Raw genomic sequence first — 16201 nt, 5'->3', positions numbered from 1 at the left:
GCATTAATTTAAAGTGTTGTTATATTTAAATGACCATCACAATGAGTATTCGTTTTTACTTGGCCATGGCAGCCCTTGGGATTTTCAGTTAATAATTTATCATCATTAATCAGTATTTACTTTGTGTCCTGAGTCTGGTTCCTGACTGCTGTATGCATTGAAGACAAACAGGGTTACAATGATGTACTGTGACTGTGACTGCTCACCGATCATTTTTGTCAACAAAAGCTTAGCCTTTAGCCGAGTGAGATGTACTGTATCCCAGGCTGACTCAAGACAATGGAGTAATCTGTTTATGATCTCCTAATACTGGAGGCCCCTCTTCTCCTCACACTCCCACAGACTTACAGCAAGTTAGTGAAACAATGAAATGGTTTCCCTCTCAATGAAAATACTGTAGAACACTGGTGTGAGTTTGTGTGTGGAAATATGTTGAATAAATCTATAATTAGATGTAACATGTGTACTGTTTCAGTAAAGCTTTATTACTTCAGCTAAACATGACCAATGGCCACATAGGCATTTTGTAAATAGTAAATAAAACTCAATAATTTAATTTACTAAGAATACATCAATATTATAAAGAATACAAACATCAAGGTAAACAGCATTATTTTACGATCAGTATTTCTTTCACCTGTCTCTGCCTCTGCTGGCTGTGTTAAGAAATCTTACTGAATTAAACAAGAACATAAAACAGAAGATTATATGATGAGAAACATCGCAATGATGGCAAACTTAGAAATTTGAACCTGCTTTATAAGAGATTACTTATTAACCATCTGTATTGGTCCTGAATGCCAAATACTAACCTTACTCCCTTTTTATGAGGGAAATAAATATTTGTTATTTTTATTACTGTAACACTTAGAATTGTGCAGCCTTTAACTCAACTCCATTTTCCCATGTTGTGTTGGGTTCAGTTTTGTCAGTGATGGTGGAGAGAGTGGAGAATTTCTTATGAGTGTTTGCCTCTGGCAGTTGGCAGTCAATGAAGATCAAATACATGAACGCACCTAAAACGCCTCCAATAGTTGGTGCCACCAGAGGTACCCAGAACCAGTAGTTGTAACACCTGAAGCACAGAGCGGCAGAGAAACAGCAATGAGAGTGTGATGGTTGCCTCTATGTGTGTATATTCTGAGAGGCATCTAATATTTGTAAGGTTGAATTACTCATTATTTTATATTGATACTGACTATAACATGAAGTATTATTATCTAACTCTGCAGTTCTAGAACATTTAAGCCTCTTTCAACTCAATGTTCTGTTTGTGTAGTCGATCAAGAACAAACATCTAACTGTGCGCTTCAGAACAAAGTCAAAGTTACCTGCTTGGTGTTAACGGAAGTCAAATATCTACTGCAGCACTGCCAAGAGAAAAACCTGGATTTTTCAAGTTTTTTAATTCATATCAAATTTCTGGCATTTCAACCCAATTTTTAAATTAAATATATGAATAAAAAGTAGATTTTGGTTATAACAACCTTTCAGGATGATATTCCTGAGCTGTATTACCATTGTATTACATTAGCTTATTTTAATGTTGCCTTGGGGGCGAGAATGTGTCAAGACAGCTTTAAATGGATTTGAATAAGTGCAAAAGGTATTTAACAGCTGTGGAACCACAGAAAAGAAACAGAATAATAATAAGATTATACTGGTTGTACTGATTGCAACAACAGCTCATAAACATGTTCTATAACAAGCTGACACTTCATGTTCCTTTGATGATGCTGAAAACAGCTGTGACCTCTCACATACTGGAATTTGAGGCACATATGGTCATGCACTATGTCATGCATTTTTATTTTCATTATCGCAGTTTAAAATAATTAAGTAGCCTTATCAGTAAGGTCCTATAGAGTTTATTACGAAGCCAGTTATCAGTTTCCAACTTGGAAGAGTGTGTGTACTGTATTTACCCCTATGCGAGTGCAGTGTACAGTATATGTAAGATAAGATACTTACGTAAAGACCTCAGTTCCCCAGCCTGCAGTAAGTGTAAAGAGGCGTGGGCCAAGGTCTCGAGCAGGGTTTATTGCAGCGCCACAGTTCCCTGACATTGACATGGAGATTCCCAGGACGATCACAGCCACTATGGGAGGAATGAGCTCTGTGGGAGCGGGGGTGTTCCTCTTTTCATCCAAACCCAGTATGCACAACAACAGCATGCCAGTGCCCACCACCTGAGATGTATCAACACGGTTTAATTAAGGTAAGCGCTGTCAATGAACTTACTTAGACTAATAATCCCACCTGACCTGGTCAAGGAAACTTCTTCCCAAAGTCAAGTACTCTGTGGGATATGTGGCAAATATTGATGCCGTCTCATTGGGGCCATATACTGTCAGCACTCCTCCACTAAACTCCATTATAGCATCTGAAACATAGACAGAGGAAATGACATATGGCAAACATCAAAACGTACTGTAAAGGAAAGTCAAAAATGTTGAAGAAAGCTACAACATGTTTGGTTAAAGTTACCGATGTGTTTCAAGAACTGACTGAGAAGACCACAGTTAATCACATAATGTCCCCTCACTCATTTGCATGTTGAAATAAAGGTCAGAGATGCTAGAAAGATGCTAGAAAGACAAACCGTAGTAGACAAGGTAGACAAGACTTGACGCCACATAAGCCCCCAGCACTTGAGAGAGGCTGTAAGGCACAAGCCTTGTCCAGGGTACTCGGCCCAACACACAGAAACTAAATGTCACAGCTGGGTTCAGATGGGCTCCTGCAGACAAAAAGGTAATTAAAAGTGAAATTGGAAAACTATGAGGAATCAGATTATTGACCATAGATTTAATTCAATTTTTATTCAACTGCAATACAACACAGTATGACAGATAACAACCACTGCAGTGTTAGAACATAATACAACAGAGAAAAGTTAATGTAATTTTGTCATATTATCTTTAGCCATACCTGTGATGCCCTTGGTGAGGTACATGGCTGACATGACGCCCACAGAGAAGGCCATGTTGACTGACAGAAACTGACCTTTAGTCTCTCTGCTGGTTTTAACCTGTGCTGCAGCAGAGCAGCCAAATAACTGCAATGAGGATAAAGGGGACAAATTTAGAAGTAAGGAGGGACATTGAGTTCTGCAGGATAGGAAGCAATCACTCCATGGCAAAAATACAGACATCAAGATCATGTTAAATAGACACTGGCAAACACATGTTGTAGATGTTATAGTCTTTAATTGTTCATCGGTCAAATAGTTTTATCAGTAATGGCAGTTAAATGTGCTAGTTAATATGCAATTAATGCCACCCCCTCATATACTTAGACTTCAGCAAGATTTACTTCTTATCAGAAAAGCCATGTGAGAATATGATTCTGATGCCCTCAGATGGAAGATTACAATTCAGCACACACACATATTAAAATATATCTAATAAAAAACACACCTTAGACTCTTTTCTGGTGAAACCTATTGATTGATGTCTTTACAGAATTATGGTATCATAATAATTAATGCAAATGCCAAGGCCATCACAGGAGTCGGCAACAGTAGGAGCCAAGTAAGCTGAAAGTAGTGTCAGAGTATTGCAACATGTGAAAGTCTTTTAAGGAAAACCATAGACTGACATGAGTCATATTCATTTATTCATTAAATATGTTGAGTTTATTTTAATTATTGTCTTTTCTATTTTCTTTCTGACTTTTTTCTTTAAGAAAACAAAACATTTTAAGTATCCCTATACCTACATATTATCTTTATTCTAGGACGTGGTTTAATAATTTACATTTGCAATTTTAAAAGTTGCTTGCATATAATTTGAGTCTAAAAATTCCTTTGTGGTTCCAGACCATGTAAAAATAAGTATTCAGGTAAATCAAGCTTTCTTTTTTTTCCATTTCCTTTTTTGCAATTATGGAAAAAAATACAGGCAAAATGATCTGCACAGCATTTCAAAGTCTGGACAGCGGGTTTGTCTATAAAGTGACAAGCAAGAGGGTTTATTAGTAAAAACATCAAAACAGTATAGTTAAAGAAAAATACTAAAACTTATGTTTTTAAATGTACCTCTTTTGCATTTAATTGTTGTTTGTATTTTGTTTGTAAGTTTTATATGGGTATGCCTATAACCTGTATATTTTTAAGTGGGATTTTGTGACTATCCATAAAATTGAAAACCAAATCTGAGTCCTGAGTGCTACTTACCAGCAGGACAAAAGTTCCCAGGAACTCAGCCATACACTCTTGCACCAAGGCATTCTTCACACGAAGTAAACGTAGCTTCAACATTACTGGAATAAAATCAAATCCTTCTTCTCATCTCTCAGTGGATTCAGTCTATATTGACTGAGCCGCTGTTACACTGTCTGTCTGTCTAGGAGCCGATGTGAAAATTTAAGTGTAAAAGATGACAATGCTGAGGTTCCACATGAACATCCAGGGACTTGTGCACATTTAACTTTCTCTCCACTCTCCACTTCCCTCACTCCATGGCCGGTCAAACACGATTACTCATTTATTGTTTGTGACAACCCGGGATTGGCCGGTGCAGAGAGGGCAATTTACCTAAGCTATTAGAAGTTGCTTACATGAGCAGAAGCTGCAAACAGTCAGATAATGTGTTGACACCGATTTAGACAGATAATAAGTATGAGCCCCATAACATGCTGTACATACAGCAGACATCTGTCAGCTATGTGCCTAAAATATTCATCATATATATAGTTTTATATTTTTCTGTGCAACACATAAGTCCATTGGTGAGACAGCCAAGTGAGACTAACAGAGCACATCTGTTGGCACTTAGCAGATCATCACAATTCATGCACTGCACTATACTGATTTATATTTGAGTAAGAATGTGCAGAAAATTGTTTTTTATACATTTGCTGTCCACTAAAGAACCAGAAAACATCAATAACAGCGCTGTATAAACCAAAAGAATGGCAAAAGTGTAATACAGGTTGACCTACAACTTCAGGTTTTAACAGTGATGATTTAAAAAAAAATCATTTTGTCCTTTCGGCTCATCCTGGGAGTTCAGGGTCACCACAGCAGATCATTGTCTGCGTGTTGATTTGGCAGTTTTTACGCCGGATGCCCTTCCTGATGCAACCCTCCCCAATTTCTACCGGGCTTGCACAGCTGGGGATGGGAATGATGATATTTGTGTTTTTTTAAATCCACAAGTACATATTGCACTGTAATTGTATAGGTGAACTAACTATATTTATCATGTGTGGTCAAACTGGATACACCTTTTGGAATAGAAAATAACTGAGTGGTAGAAATTATACTCGATATGTTTATGTTAATATTTAATATTAAATTAATTATTACCAGTTATTTGTTATCATTCTTCAGTCGTAAGCTTTCAATCTAAATACATAACCTCAAGTCCATTAATCTTTAAAAATGCATGATAGAATGAATTTGAAAGTCCAGGACATGGATATTGATTATTAAATCCTCTCTAGCAAGTGACCTGGAGCTCAAAAAGTGATTGATGGTAAATAAATGTACACAAATTTTTACTGGTGTGGTACATACGTTCTTGGTGAGCATTAGTTAAGGGTAGGTGGTTGATAGGGAAGCCCCTCTTGTCACTAAGGAAGCTGCACCATAACCTCTCTCACTGTACTTTGGACCTAATGGATTATGTAAACTATAATCGCTGTGTAGGAGCAAAGTGTTATTGCTGATAATTTTCTGAGAGGCACATGACTGTGGCATGAAAATTTGTTCTACATCAGATAAGATATTAAGCACACAAAGACACTGTTTGACAAACTACAGTCCTACATGTTCCCTGCTGAACATTTTAGTGGCCCCCCATTGGTACAGAACAACCTGTTTAGTAAAAAGACCACATCCCCAGCAGACAGATTTCCAAAGTCCTCAGCAAGATGAGATGAGAAGTGATTAAGATTAACATGAAAATTATGAACCGTTTCTAAAACTGGTCCCAGAGAACAATACCAAGTGAACTGCATTGATTTTTATAAGAACTTGGATTTTATAAACCTGTGCATGGTTTTACACTGAAAGTGGAGTCCAATTTAAGACAGTTCACACTGTGGAATCCACAGTGAGCTTACAGTTTGTGGTTTGGTGGGTGCAGTGCAATTTTGGGGCTCAGTTTTGACCCAAAGAGCGTTTGTGATCTACTCAGAGCCCCTTTCGCAAACACAGACGCAGTACAGTTCCCCTGGCAGCACTTGCGACCTGTGCACAAACAGATTTCTAATAAGCAAACAGCAACAAAAAAGAAAGACCCTTTCTGTTATGTCATGTGCTCTACGTTTAATGAATTCCTAATTATTATAGTCATGAAAATAATTTAATAACTCTAAGAAAAATTACCAACACTGTCATATTGTTCTGTGTCACTAACAGTGACCTTTAGTCATCTTTAGTCTTTAGCACCATTAGAATTTTACAAACATTCTTATGCAGAGCCAAATCCAAACACATTACCAAAAATAATTCAGGTCATGTGGAAAAGAAATCACTTGCAACTGAAAGAAAAAAGTAGAATAATTTAAGAATCGTTTTCTGTATAAAAAAGAAACACAAACCAACACCAAATTTGGATTTTTTTATATTAAGGTCCACCTGTGTATGTGGTGATAACACTGCCAAAATTGATGCCAAAGAAGAGAGGCTGCATCAAAAACCACATATCATATTTTTACATCATATTTTTTTTTTTTTTTTTTTTATAAGTACTAATAAAATGCTCCTTGTTTAGGGAGGACCTCTCTAGCACTGATGCGAATAATTTTTTACACTTGCATGTATTAATTATTACTGCCAAAGAAATGCTGCTGTGGAGCCCTGAAGGTCTGTCAAACACTAAACCTTTATACTGAAATTCTGTTTTACCGTCATTACACAACTACAGGTTTTGTGTTAAATGGCACTTTTTAAGCCAGGATTTTTTCTACAATCAGGCTATATGAATGGGCAACTGTGTTTAATGTGCCATTGTTGTTATGTGATGTAAGTACAACAATCTGTAATATTTAAAATAGCACAATGGTTTACGTGGTTTTAACAACAAACATAAAGCAGCACTGGTTCACAGAAAACATGTCAAATATTTTTACTTGAATACTTTAAGTAAAGTATAAGTCATCTAATTACTTTTGCTTAAGTTGAAATGGCATTGTAGTACTTCTGCTTTTATTTGGGTGAGTTTATGTTTGTTTATTTGTACTTTTACAAAGTACAGTTTTTAGGTACTTCATCCCCCACTGCATAAAGGTTGTTTTCACGCACTGTGGCCTAACCAGTTGTACAGTGCACAGCACAGCCCACAAGAGTTTAGCAGCTGCTGTACCAGTACAGGTCAGTTACGTGTTCATTCTATCTTCACTTGGAAATTTGGTAACTATTGTATTTTGTTAATCTCGGAAATGTTTATAAAGATTAACAATCCTTTCCAGACCTCAATCTCTCTCCCTCACTTGCTGCATTTAGAAGCTTTGAGATGAATCGATATCCACTGTTCATAACGCTTTCCTCCCAGTTGTCCGCCTGTCTGAAACGCCTGGCTGCGCCTCGCTGCGCCCAGTGTGCTTCGAAAGTGATCACGAAAACTGCCAAAATGTGCGCGTACACGCCCTTGACGCGTTCGCACAGGGAGTTAGAAGTTGAGTTAAGACAGGAAAATAAAATCCTGCTTGTTTAAAGCTTTTTAACGAGCGATCAAGGCTCTTCATTTATAGTTATCCGGGAATAAATGTTTGATAACCTGTTTGATGACTCTACAAATCGCTGATTACCTGGATCAGGTGTATTAAGTAGTTCAGAACCTGGACGATACCATCTCAGATGGGGATGAAGTGGGGAAAGACATTAAATTGCTTTTTTTCCAGCTCATGATTGGCTAAACAGGCCTGATCCAGGTAGGGTAGCACACGGATTAAGAGCTACTCCATTGTATTTGCACTAGTGTAAGGACACCTTACAGTATACACTTTAGCAGTATTGGATTGTTCTTGTGGGCACCGACTACTTCAATCTCGTTACCGGAAATCACCAAAAAAAAAAAAAAAAAAATTCCTTTTTTTATTAAGATTTATTAAACAGCATATAAAATCTAATGCCATTTTGCTCATATTCACAATATATTACAGCTGTGTTTGTTACAAAGTTTGGTTGACTTGAGCCAACAGTGCATTTTAATTATGGCTGGTACAGAAATATCCCAGGCTTTGAGGTAGATGTAATTATGTAAAAAAAAAAAAGAATTGAAATTACACTCAAGCACCTTTGACCTGGTCATCTTTTTGTTTCCTTTGGGGCTTTGTTCTGGTGACTCTTGTGTTGTTTTACTGGCAAGTTAATTCATGTCATCTGGAAGCTGATCCTGTTTCTAATGGGTGGCTTTTAGTTTCTTGTTCATAATCCTTCTCTGAACTTTACTGGGCTCCAAGCCCCTTTGTTATGCTCAGGTTTCCAGTTGTTCGTGAGGGCAGCGTAGCACTACATCCACTGGTCCAGGATGCAATTTTCTGATCAAAGTCCAGGCCTCCAATCGAGTCATCCCCACTGTGCTCCCGCCTTTAATCTCCAGTAACTCATCACCGGGATGCACCTTGTCAAGAGGACCTCCTGTGGGGAAAAGAAAAAAATGGGGCATTTATTAAGTGGCTTTAATGTAAAAGTCTATTTACAAAGATAGTTTAACAGAAAGGTCGTTTTACAGATCTCAGCATGACATTGTTATATGAAGCGTTTGAAGCAGAATTAAAGTAACATCTCTTTTTTATTTTATCAATTTATATTTTTTTTATTTGCATTAAATGCATTGGTTTGTCAAGTACCTCTCCTCCTAAAATTGTCTTTGCTTATAATTACTACATTGTTACAGTACGTCTGAGTTTTGCAGTGAAGAATGATACAGAGTATGTTTTCACATCAGTGAAAGTGTGGAGACTTGGGGATTAGTAGGAGACGTCATGTGTCAAACACATTTTCATATAGATTCTAGATTTTTGAATTAGCTTTATCAGACAGAAAATCTTTTTTAAAGCTGATTATTTAAAACATGTCTATTGGAGCTCATTTGAAATAGACCTCTGTTCCACACCATTGCACTTTTTGAGAATGCTGGTCCCTGTACCAAAAAATACAGAGAAGACGTCTGAGAGTGTAATTTATAGGCAGAGATTTACAAGGATAGAAAGTTTTATTCATAGCCGAGATACAAGTTACACAAATTCCAAGTCTTCCAGTTTGAAAGACCGTGAGCATTTTTCTAGAGATCTGAAATAGGGAGTTCTTGCCTTGGAAGATCTTCTGTATGGTAAGTGGTCTGTTCCCCAGACTGGAACCTACACCTCCCTCCAGGGTGAAGCCCAGATCCCTGCTGTTCTTCTCCAGAACCACACAAACATTTTGACCTGAGGGGACATTTGTGGCTTTGAGATGCTGGAGATTTTGACCTTCTGTCTTTGAATAGGTTTTAGCTCTTACCTGACTTAGTGAACAGAGTCTGAGTAGGTCCCTGATTATTTCTCTGGATTCCTGACTTAGAGGGACCAATAACATCTCCCTTCCTCAAGACAACAACTCCCATCTCGCGCGATTTCGCTCTTCTCAGGACCCCCAGGGCCTCCCTGTGGGCATAGCCACACAGTGCTGTTCCATTGATTGACAAGACTTGGTCTCCTTCGCTTATGGAGCCTTCTTGAGCTGCAACACCTGAGTGAAACACCTTATGAACCTGACGAAAAGACATCAAGAGACAAATGAAGAGACAAATGATAAAAACACAAACAAAACAAAAATTTCATAGAAAGTAGGGAAAGGTATTTCCTTACAGTGACTGGCTTGTTCTGGTCCACGCCACCGGCCACACTGAAGCCCAGTCCTGCCCCCACCTCTTTATGTAGAACCACCACTTGTACATCATCACAGTCCTGCAAATCAGATGGTAGACAAAAGTTGTCCATACGCTCTCAATGTCAATTTTAATAACAATGACTCTCATTTAAATACACATTTAAGAGCAGGAATGATGAAAGAGGTTGATTACATAGTTTATTTGAACCTTTTGATTTTGAGTAAACTTAGACACCAGGATGACCTCAAAATCATATTTAGGTTTTCTAAGAGTCATTTGCACTTCATTGTGTATTTGTATTTGCATCCCTGACTATTAGACAGAACATCATCATTTTAAAATAGGTCAAAGGTTTGTTCTTAAAAAGAGAAAGATATTTGGTTTAAGCATTGCTGCTTTGAGTTTGAGAAGCATAAAGATGTGTGACCACATTCATACTGCCCTGTGCTGCAGCCCTGTGTATTTCATCTGTAAAAGAAACTATCGACAGTCTTAAATAGAACTGTACAGTGAGTCTTAACCACAAACTGGGCATTTCAATTTCGTGTTTAACAGCAGTAGGTCATCAGTTAATAATCAAATGGTTAATTGTCACCTGATACCCAGTCAGTGTCAGTCAGTACTTGTAATTATTAGATGTAGTATTCCTGTGACTATCCCACCTGTCATTGGTTGAGAGTCAGGTACACCCTGGACAGGAGCGGTTTAATGCTAAGCAATAAAAGGACAACTGAAATGAATTCACTACATCCTCAGAGAGAAGAGGGAGATAAAAAAAAAGCATTGGTTAAATGCCCTTATCCTTAGTAATGCTTCAATGCTGCAGTTTCAAAAATCAAATTAAGTGAGAAGTTACTCGCGCCACTGTTTGTACCTGCAGGGTGTTGTCCCCCCCAGTTCTGACATCCTCCAGCAGCCTGTCAAGCTCCTCACTGGGCATCACAGACACACAGGACAGGGCAGACACGTCAGAGCTGAGTGAGACTGACCGCCGGCCTGTAGATTGCCACTCATCGCTGTCGTTTTCTGATTCGTAGTCAGCCCCGGCATAGTTACACAGGTCTGACAGGCTACAGCGAACATGAGATTGATCAATTAAATTAATAATAAAAGAGTTACTTCTGTAAAACTAGGAATCTTGTCATACTATTTAAACAGTACACACCTGACACAAAAGCTCCTGCGATCTGACTGGCTCATGTTACTGGTGATGGTCACTGAGGACTCTCCAGAGTCTGAATCGTAGTTTGAATCTTCATCCTTTTGTGTATCATCATCGTCATCATCCTCATAATCATTTTCATCATCGTTCCAGACTTTAATTTCTGAATTTAGGCCAGCTACCCACTCATTCAGGTCTTTTGGAAAGCCTGTGTTCACATCAGGAGATGAGATGAGAGCTGGTATGTTGCTGAGGGAGGAAGTTGCAAGGGGATGAGGGAGAGGTTGGGAGTCTGCCCTGGGAGTTTGGGCTGTTTGTTTGAAGACACATGTGGTATCAGCATTTGGAGTGTCATTTTCCATTAGTGCAGTAGGGGAAAGGAAGGGTGAGTTATTCGGTGTGTTTGTTGGAGTTGTGTCATCATCGCTAGCCGGCGAAGTAACCACAGACGGGTTTGTTTTCTGTACACTACCGGAAGTGTCACTGGACAGAAACATGGGCGGAGTACGGTTGGCTCTCTTATCTCTCTTGCTTTCTTCCTCTGGACTTAAGACTCTCGAGAAATCTGTCTCGTCTATATAAAAGTTTTCGCATCGCCTTTGAGCTCCTACATTTAGAGGGATTTCAAGTGCATGCTTGAGTTTGGAATATTTACCAAACTCTTCCCCACTGTTTTTACCAGCATTCAGTTTTGTTTCTTCATTCTCAAACAAATCCTTCACTTCCCTCTCTTTACCTCCTACTCTAACAAAATCCACTGATAAAGACCTTTCTGAAGCGAGCTTCTTTGCTGCTTCTGCAGCCTTGTTCTGAGATTTATAAATCGTCCTACCTTCCAACATGTCCTTCAGTCCACTAACTGTTTTCGCTGACCCGCTCATCTTTTCTCCTTCAGGAGCAGCACCGAGTTGTGTTGGTACAGAGAAGGCTCTTCTGGGCGTCAGAAACGGTTGTGTTCCTAGACCTTGGGCTCTATGTGACAGAGCCTCAAACTGATTGATCTTGTTTCTCACGCTTGCTGTGGACGGGGCTGACAGAATCTTCTGGAACTTGTTCCTGTCTGGTGATTTTGATGCAATTTCTTGTGAGTTTGACTCAAAAACATCTTCATGAGTGTTACTGCATTTAAATTCAGCCTTTTCTTTTGCTCCATTCTCAGCCTCTTTTGCCCCATTTATTTTCTTACACTCACCCCTTGATTCTCTGTGGTTTGCCCTACTGCTCCGATCCTTCCTTTCAATTGCTATACTTTCTCTCAATCCAGATGAATCTTTGGAATAAACTGATGCTTCTTCTGTTGAGAAACTCTGGATGGTTGGCTCTGGATGTGCAGCAACCCGTGCTGTAGCTCTGGCTAAAGCTCTATCCAGGGACCTTGTTGGTACTTCCTCCAACTCTTTTCCAGAGGAAATTCCACCTTCACAGGAATACCCCATCTGATCTTGCCACTGTCCGTCAGACAACCTCCTGCTTCTCCCTGCAGACAGTGAATTGTGAGCACCCCAAGCGTCTTTTTGTAATGTCCAGAGCAATGCTTTCCCTGGACTGAGACTGTTTTTCTCTCCAGATGAGGAACGCCTGGGGAATGTTCCTCCTTCTGCACACTTAACTGAGTTCTGCTTTGGCAAGTCTGTGATTGTTACAGAGGCACAAACATCCTTGGTTCTATTGTAATCCTCAACTTTACCAAAACCAGCAGACCCATACAGTTTTTCTATACGCTCCACTATAGTCTGACCTCCTCTGGGGCTAAATGAAGTCTCTGTGAACTTAGAGCCAGACTGGGACTTCAACCTGGAGGGGAGAGAGTGACCCCAGTCAGCCCTGTCAAGAGTCTGGCTCACTGGGCTCCTTTCCTGAATAACATTACTTGTGCCTGAAGAGTTATAACCTTTTAGTGAAGATGCCAGCTTGCCTTTCATACTATGAACTTCTCTTCGTTTTTCATCCAGCTCTCCAGCCTGTTTTTCTTCTTTAGTTGATAACATGTCAGCTCCGGTACCAAAATCAAATTGTCTTGTCCCAGCTCTCCAGCCCAAACTCTTGCTTCTATTTAGAAAGTCGGATTTCTTACTCTCAGTCCTGCCACAGCTTTCAAATGCTGGGTTTCCACTTCTGTCGGTGCCAAACTCTGTGAGTTTGTGTTTTTCTGTGTTTGTTGTGTCATTGTGGCTCTGTTTGGTAGACGTTTCCTTCTCCTCACACTGATTTTTGACACTGCTGTGACCCCTAGTACAGTCATGATATCCAGCACCTGTGTCCTCCTCATTTGTACCATTTGCGCCAGTGTGTGTCACATATCTCTCTCTTTTTTGAGCTTCCTTGAGGTGCTCCCCCTTCTCATCTGCAAAATACATTGGTTTCCTAACATCTGACCTGTGAGTGAGACTATAAAAGGGAGAGTTAGCTGGGCGAACAGTGAATTGTGCTCCTCTCTTCTGCTTGTTGTACTCACTCGCTGAAGTAGTCAGCAAGGACAAGTCCATTGTCAGAGAGTAAACAAAGTTAATTATCTCCTGTCAAGTGCCAAATCCAAAAAAGAGAGAGGAAGAGTAAAGTTGATTGGAAGCAACTATCTTTTAGGCTGCACTCAGCTTTGAGTGAGTAGCAAACAGTAAAACGTTAGCACAGCGCTTTAATTAATTTCTTGCAGAGAAACACATCCTCCTTTAAAAGGTTAAATATTTCAACGACGGTCCTTATGATAATCTGTTTCCTGGTCTAAGAGTGATGTCTAATCTGGACTCCTCTTCTTGCTTTCTTGTTGTTGTTGTAGTCTTCAGTTCCCCGGCATGAACTCAGTGAACAGCTATCATTGCCTGCCAAGCATAAAAATGTACAAATTTCCATCCTCAGAACAGATTGGGCTGGAATGTTGTGATATGTGGATTGTGGTTGCTCTGGCTGCTCAAAATGGTCAGAGCAGAATCCCAGTGTGGTTCAGGACAGTGCACATAATATGTCAAAGTAAAGCATAAAATGGACAGTGAATAGAGAAGATATGAATATTATAAGCTAAAGGGGTATGAGAAATGTAGAGCAAAAGCTGGGGCATGAAAACTAAAAACCCTACAAACACATTTCAGTTCTGTCATTTTGCCTTCCTCACATTCTTGTCAAACTGACTCAGTAAGTCAAAGTGATCGGGTATTGTTCTGTGTTGTACACACACACCATAATGGCTGTTTACACAAGCAACATAGTCACGACTACTTGTGAGCATCGGCTAACCTGAACGAAAAACTGGAAAAACTCACCTAACAGCAATCCAGTAAGAAAAGAACTGTAAGGTATTAAAGAGTCTTTATCAGTCTCTGTGTGACTCATGTTGGTATCAGGGAGTCAAAGAGAGACAGCATCTGATTAAAACATTGTAAGCAGGGGCACGATGGACACAGCAGAGGACTTTGATTTACATACAGGCTGCTGAGAGAAATATAATGTTACTGATGAACAATGGCTTATCATAGATGACTAAATATACAGACATGTTCAACAGTGAAACTGATACGCTCATCACTATTGGCATTGATTTAAAAAAAACACAAAGCTAATTATTTACTAACAAAATAAACTGCTATGGGTTTAACTATATGAAGACACTTGTAGTATTTTTGTGAATTTTGGGTGAGATCGTGTAACTTTGGTAGAGAGACTCGGTGGTGCTTTCCCATGCAAGTGAGTCTTGAGTGTCGGCTTACAAGAACACCTGTTCTGCTAGGTCACAAAGTCTCCCATCTGGGTAACCAGGGTAACGCTGCTTAGTTAGTTCAATAAAACCGCAAATAAACCACAAAAGCACCAAGATTTCAAGAATGCTCACATTTACGCACTCACACAATTACAAAAGATCTCATTAGTCAATTGTCATGTTCACAAACACATGCACTTACTTTCTCAAAGAGTGACTTCTGTACTTGTCCCACACCATTGTGTTGCCATTGGTTTAACATGAAGGCAGTGCTGTGTAATGACAAGAGCTCCTGGCTCTTTTCTCTTCGTCCTCTTCTCTTTCCATCAACTTTGCATGATGGAGTGTGTACAGTGGCACAAACCTGCCACACTGGTTTATCCTCCTGTTCTCTCTCTTTCTGTCTCTCTTTTTCTCTCCTCCCCCTCCTATAGTCGTTTCCTCCCTTTTTTCCTCCTCTCACAGGGTGGCATTCCTGACTACAGTTTTATGTGTCACCCAAACTAAATGGCTCAACAAGGAGCATACTGACACAAGCTTACACACCCTATGGGCACATCAAACACAATTTCTCATTGTGTCATGGTTCAAAGAGACGACATACAGCTCAGATAATTATTTGAAATGGAGCAAGAATGGGATTTCACGACAGTGAAAATTACCTCACCTAAAGCACACCTGAGTCTAATCATGTGGTCTTTGCAGGTATCAAAATACATAACAACAGAGCAGCTTTAAGTGGGACCAAAGCGTGTGAAGTATTCAGAAAATCCAACAACCATAAATATTGTTTACAGAGCATGTTGTTTTACTGTACACCTCTCATGAGCGGTTACATTTGAAGAGAATGTATGAGTTTTAACTGTGAGTGGGATATAATTTTTATTAAAGGGGAAAATAACCTGAGAAGAAGTATTATATATGTGAAAACTGGGTTTTGCAAAGTAGGAAGACAAACAAATAGTCATATGCTTACAGATGGTCAGGACGCAAGCATAAATATATAAAAAAATACTACTTACAGTTTTGGTGACCATGTAAAGGCTTGTCGTCTTGCTGCTGCTTTTTTGCATGCACCTGCTATTATCTTCCGTTTAGACAGAGGAAGCTGTGGTTACCACATCATCATGTTGCAAGCAACGCTAAAAAATAGATGCAGTAATGTCAGTCTGTGCTCATCAGAAATCAAGATAACCTGAAGCAGAAACACTTGTTTTTGGCCAAGTCTTGTTGTCCTGATGATCCAGTCACTAATTACCTTAACAGACTGGGGGGCTGGCAGGTTGCACGAAGGTTTTTCAGAACAGAAATAAGCCTGTGACTAGGGGTAAAGTGCTCAAGTATCGCTCCACAGTCACCCACCATTGTTCCTGACTGAAGAATGGCACTCTGTGTCTCTGCATCACTGTCCTACTCACACAGACACGCTGCTGTATTCAATTCATTCTTTAGGGTGTAGGACTCAGAACACATCTTGTGATTTAGACCATGTGTTGTGAGAAAGGACAGTTTAGAGTGCTTAAT

The 16201-nt window shown here is 39.4% G+C and overlaps 2 protein-coding genes across 8 annotated transcripts; both read right to left on the bottom strand.

Annotated features, from left to right (window-relative positions):
• Nucleotides 1-464: 464 nt before the first annotated feature.
• On the bottom strand, nucleotides 465-4470 carry aqp10a (aquaporin 10a). Its single transcript, XM_067509152.1, has 6 exons — nucleotides 4178-4470; nucleotides 2932-3058; nucleotides 2603-2740; nucleotides 2265-2383; nucleotides 1972-2189; nucleotides 465-1075 (listed from the first exon to the last, which is right to left on the bottom strand). The coding sequence occupies exons 1-6, from the start codon at nucleotides 4259-4261 to the stop codon at nucleotides 868-870; spliced, it is 894 nt and encodes a 297-aa protein (XP_067365253.1). The 5' UTR covers nucleotides 4262-4470; the 3' UTR covers nucleotides 465-867.
• Nucleotides 4471-8212: 3742 nt separating this feature from the next.
• On the bottom strand, nucleotides 8213-16064 carry si:dkey-92i15.4 (serine-rich adhesin for platelets). Of its 7 annotated transcripts, none has more exons than XM_067509146.1 (8): nucleotides 15936-16064; nucleotides 15700-15819; nucleotides 10990-13805; nucleotides 10699-10894; nucleotides 9802-9900; nucleotides 9455-9704; nucleotides 9265-9381; nucleotides 8213-8590 (listed from the first exon to the last, which is right to left on the bottom strand). In XM_067509146.1, exons 3-8 carry the CDS (start codon nucleotides 13470-13472, stop codon nucleotides 8427-8429), a joined length of 3309 nt encoding a protein of 1102 aa, XP_067365247.1. In that variant the 5' UTR covers nucleotides 13473-13805; nucleotides 15700-15819; nucleotides 15936-16064; the 3' UTR covers nucleotides 8213-8426. The 7 variants fall into 7 exon arrangements, with proteins under 7 accessions (XP_067365247.1, XP_067365250.1, XP_067365246.1 ...); XM_067509149.1 differs by having other exon boundaries at nucleotides 10990-13374; XM_067509145.1 differs by having other exon boundaries at nucleotides 15700-15974.
• Nucleotides 16065-16201: the final 137 nt, after the last annotated feature.

The sequence above is a fragment of the Channa argus genome, chromosome 7, assembly GCF_033026475.1.
Source record: "Channa argus isolate prfri chromosome 7, Channa argus male v1.0, whole genome shotgun sequence".
Taxonomy (NCBI): Eukaryota; Metazoa; Chordata; class Actinopteri; order Anabantiformes; family Channidae; genus Channa; species Channa argus.
Note: the sequence above shows the minus strand (reverse complement) of the source record. Positions and strands in the feature narration are given on the sequence as shown.

What these genes read in the sequence shown, in the direction of transcription:
- si:dkey-92i15.4 (XM_067509146.1), bottom strand. Translation starts at nt 13,472, where the DNA reads ATGGACTTGTCCTTGCTGACTACTTCAGCGAGTGAGTACAACAAGCAG. An exon ending in GACTCTGTTCACTAAGTCAG is followed by an intron (nt 9,382 to 9,454) that starts GTAAGAGCTAAA and finishes ATGTCCCCTCAG; the next exon opens with GTCAAAATGTTTGTGTGGTT. An exon ending in CATACAGAAGATCTTCCAAG is followed by an intron (nt 8,591 to 9,264) that starts GCAAGAACTCCC and finishes TTTTCCCCACAG; the next exon opens with GAGGTCCTCTTGACAAGGTG.
- aqp10a (XM_067509152.1), bottom strand. Translation starts at nt 4,261, where the DNA reads ATGTTGAAGCTACGTTTACTTCGTGTGAAGAATGCCTTGGTGCAAGAG. An exon ending in TGGGAACTTTTGTCCTGCTG is followed by an intron (nt 3,059 to 4,177) that starts GTAAGTAGCACT and finishes TCCTCATTGCAG; the next exon opens with TTATTTGGCTGCTCTGCTGC. An exon ending in GAAGAAGTTTCCTTGACCAG is followed by an intron (nt 2,190 to 2,264) that starts GTCAGGTGGGAT and finishes GATACATCTCAG; the next exon opens with GTGGTGGGCACTGGCATGCT.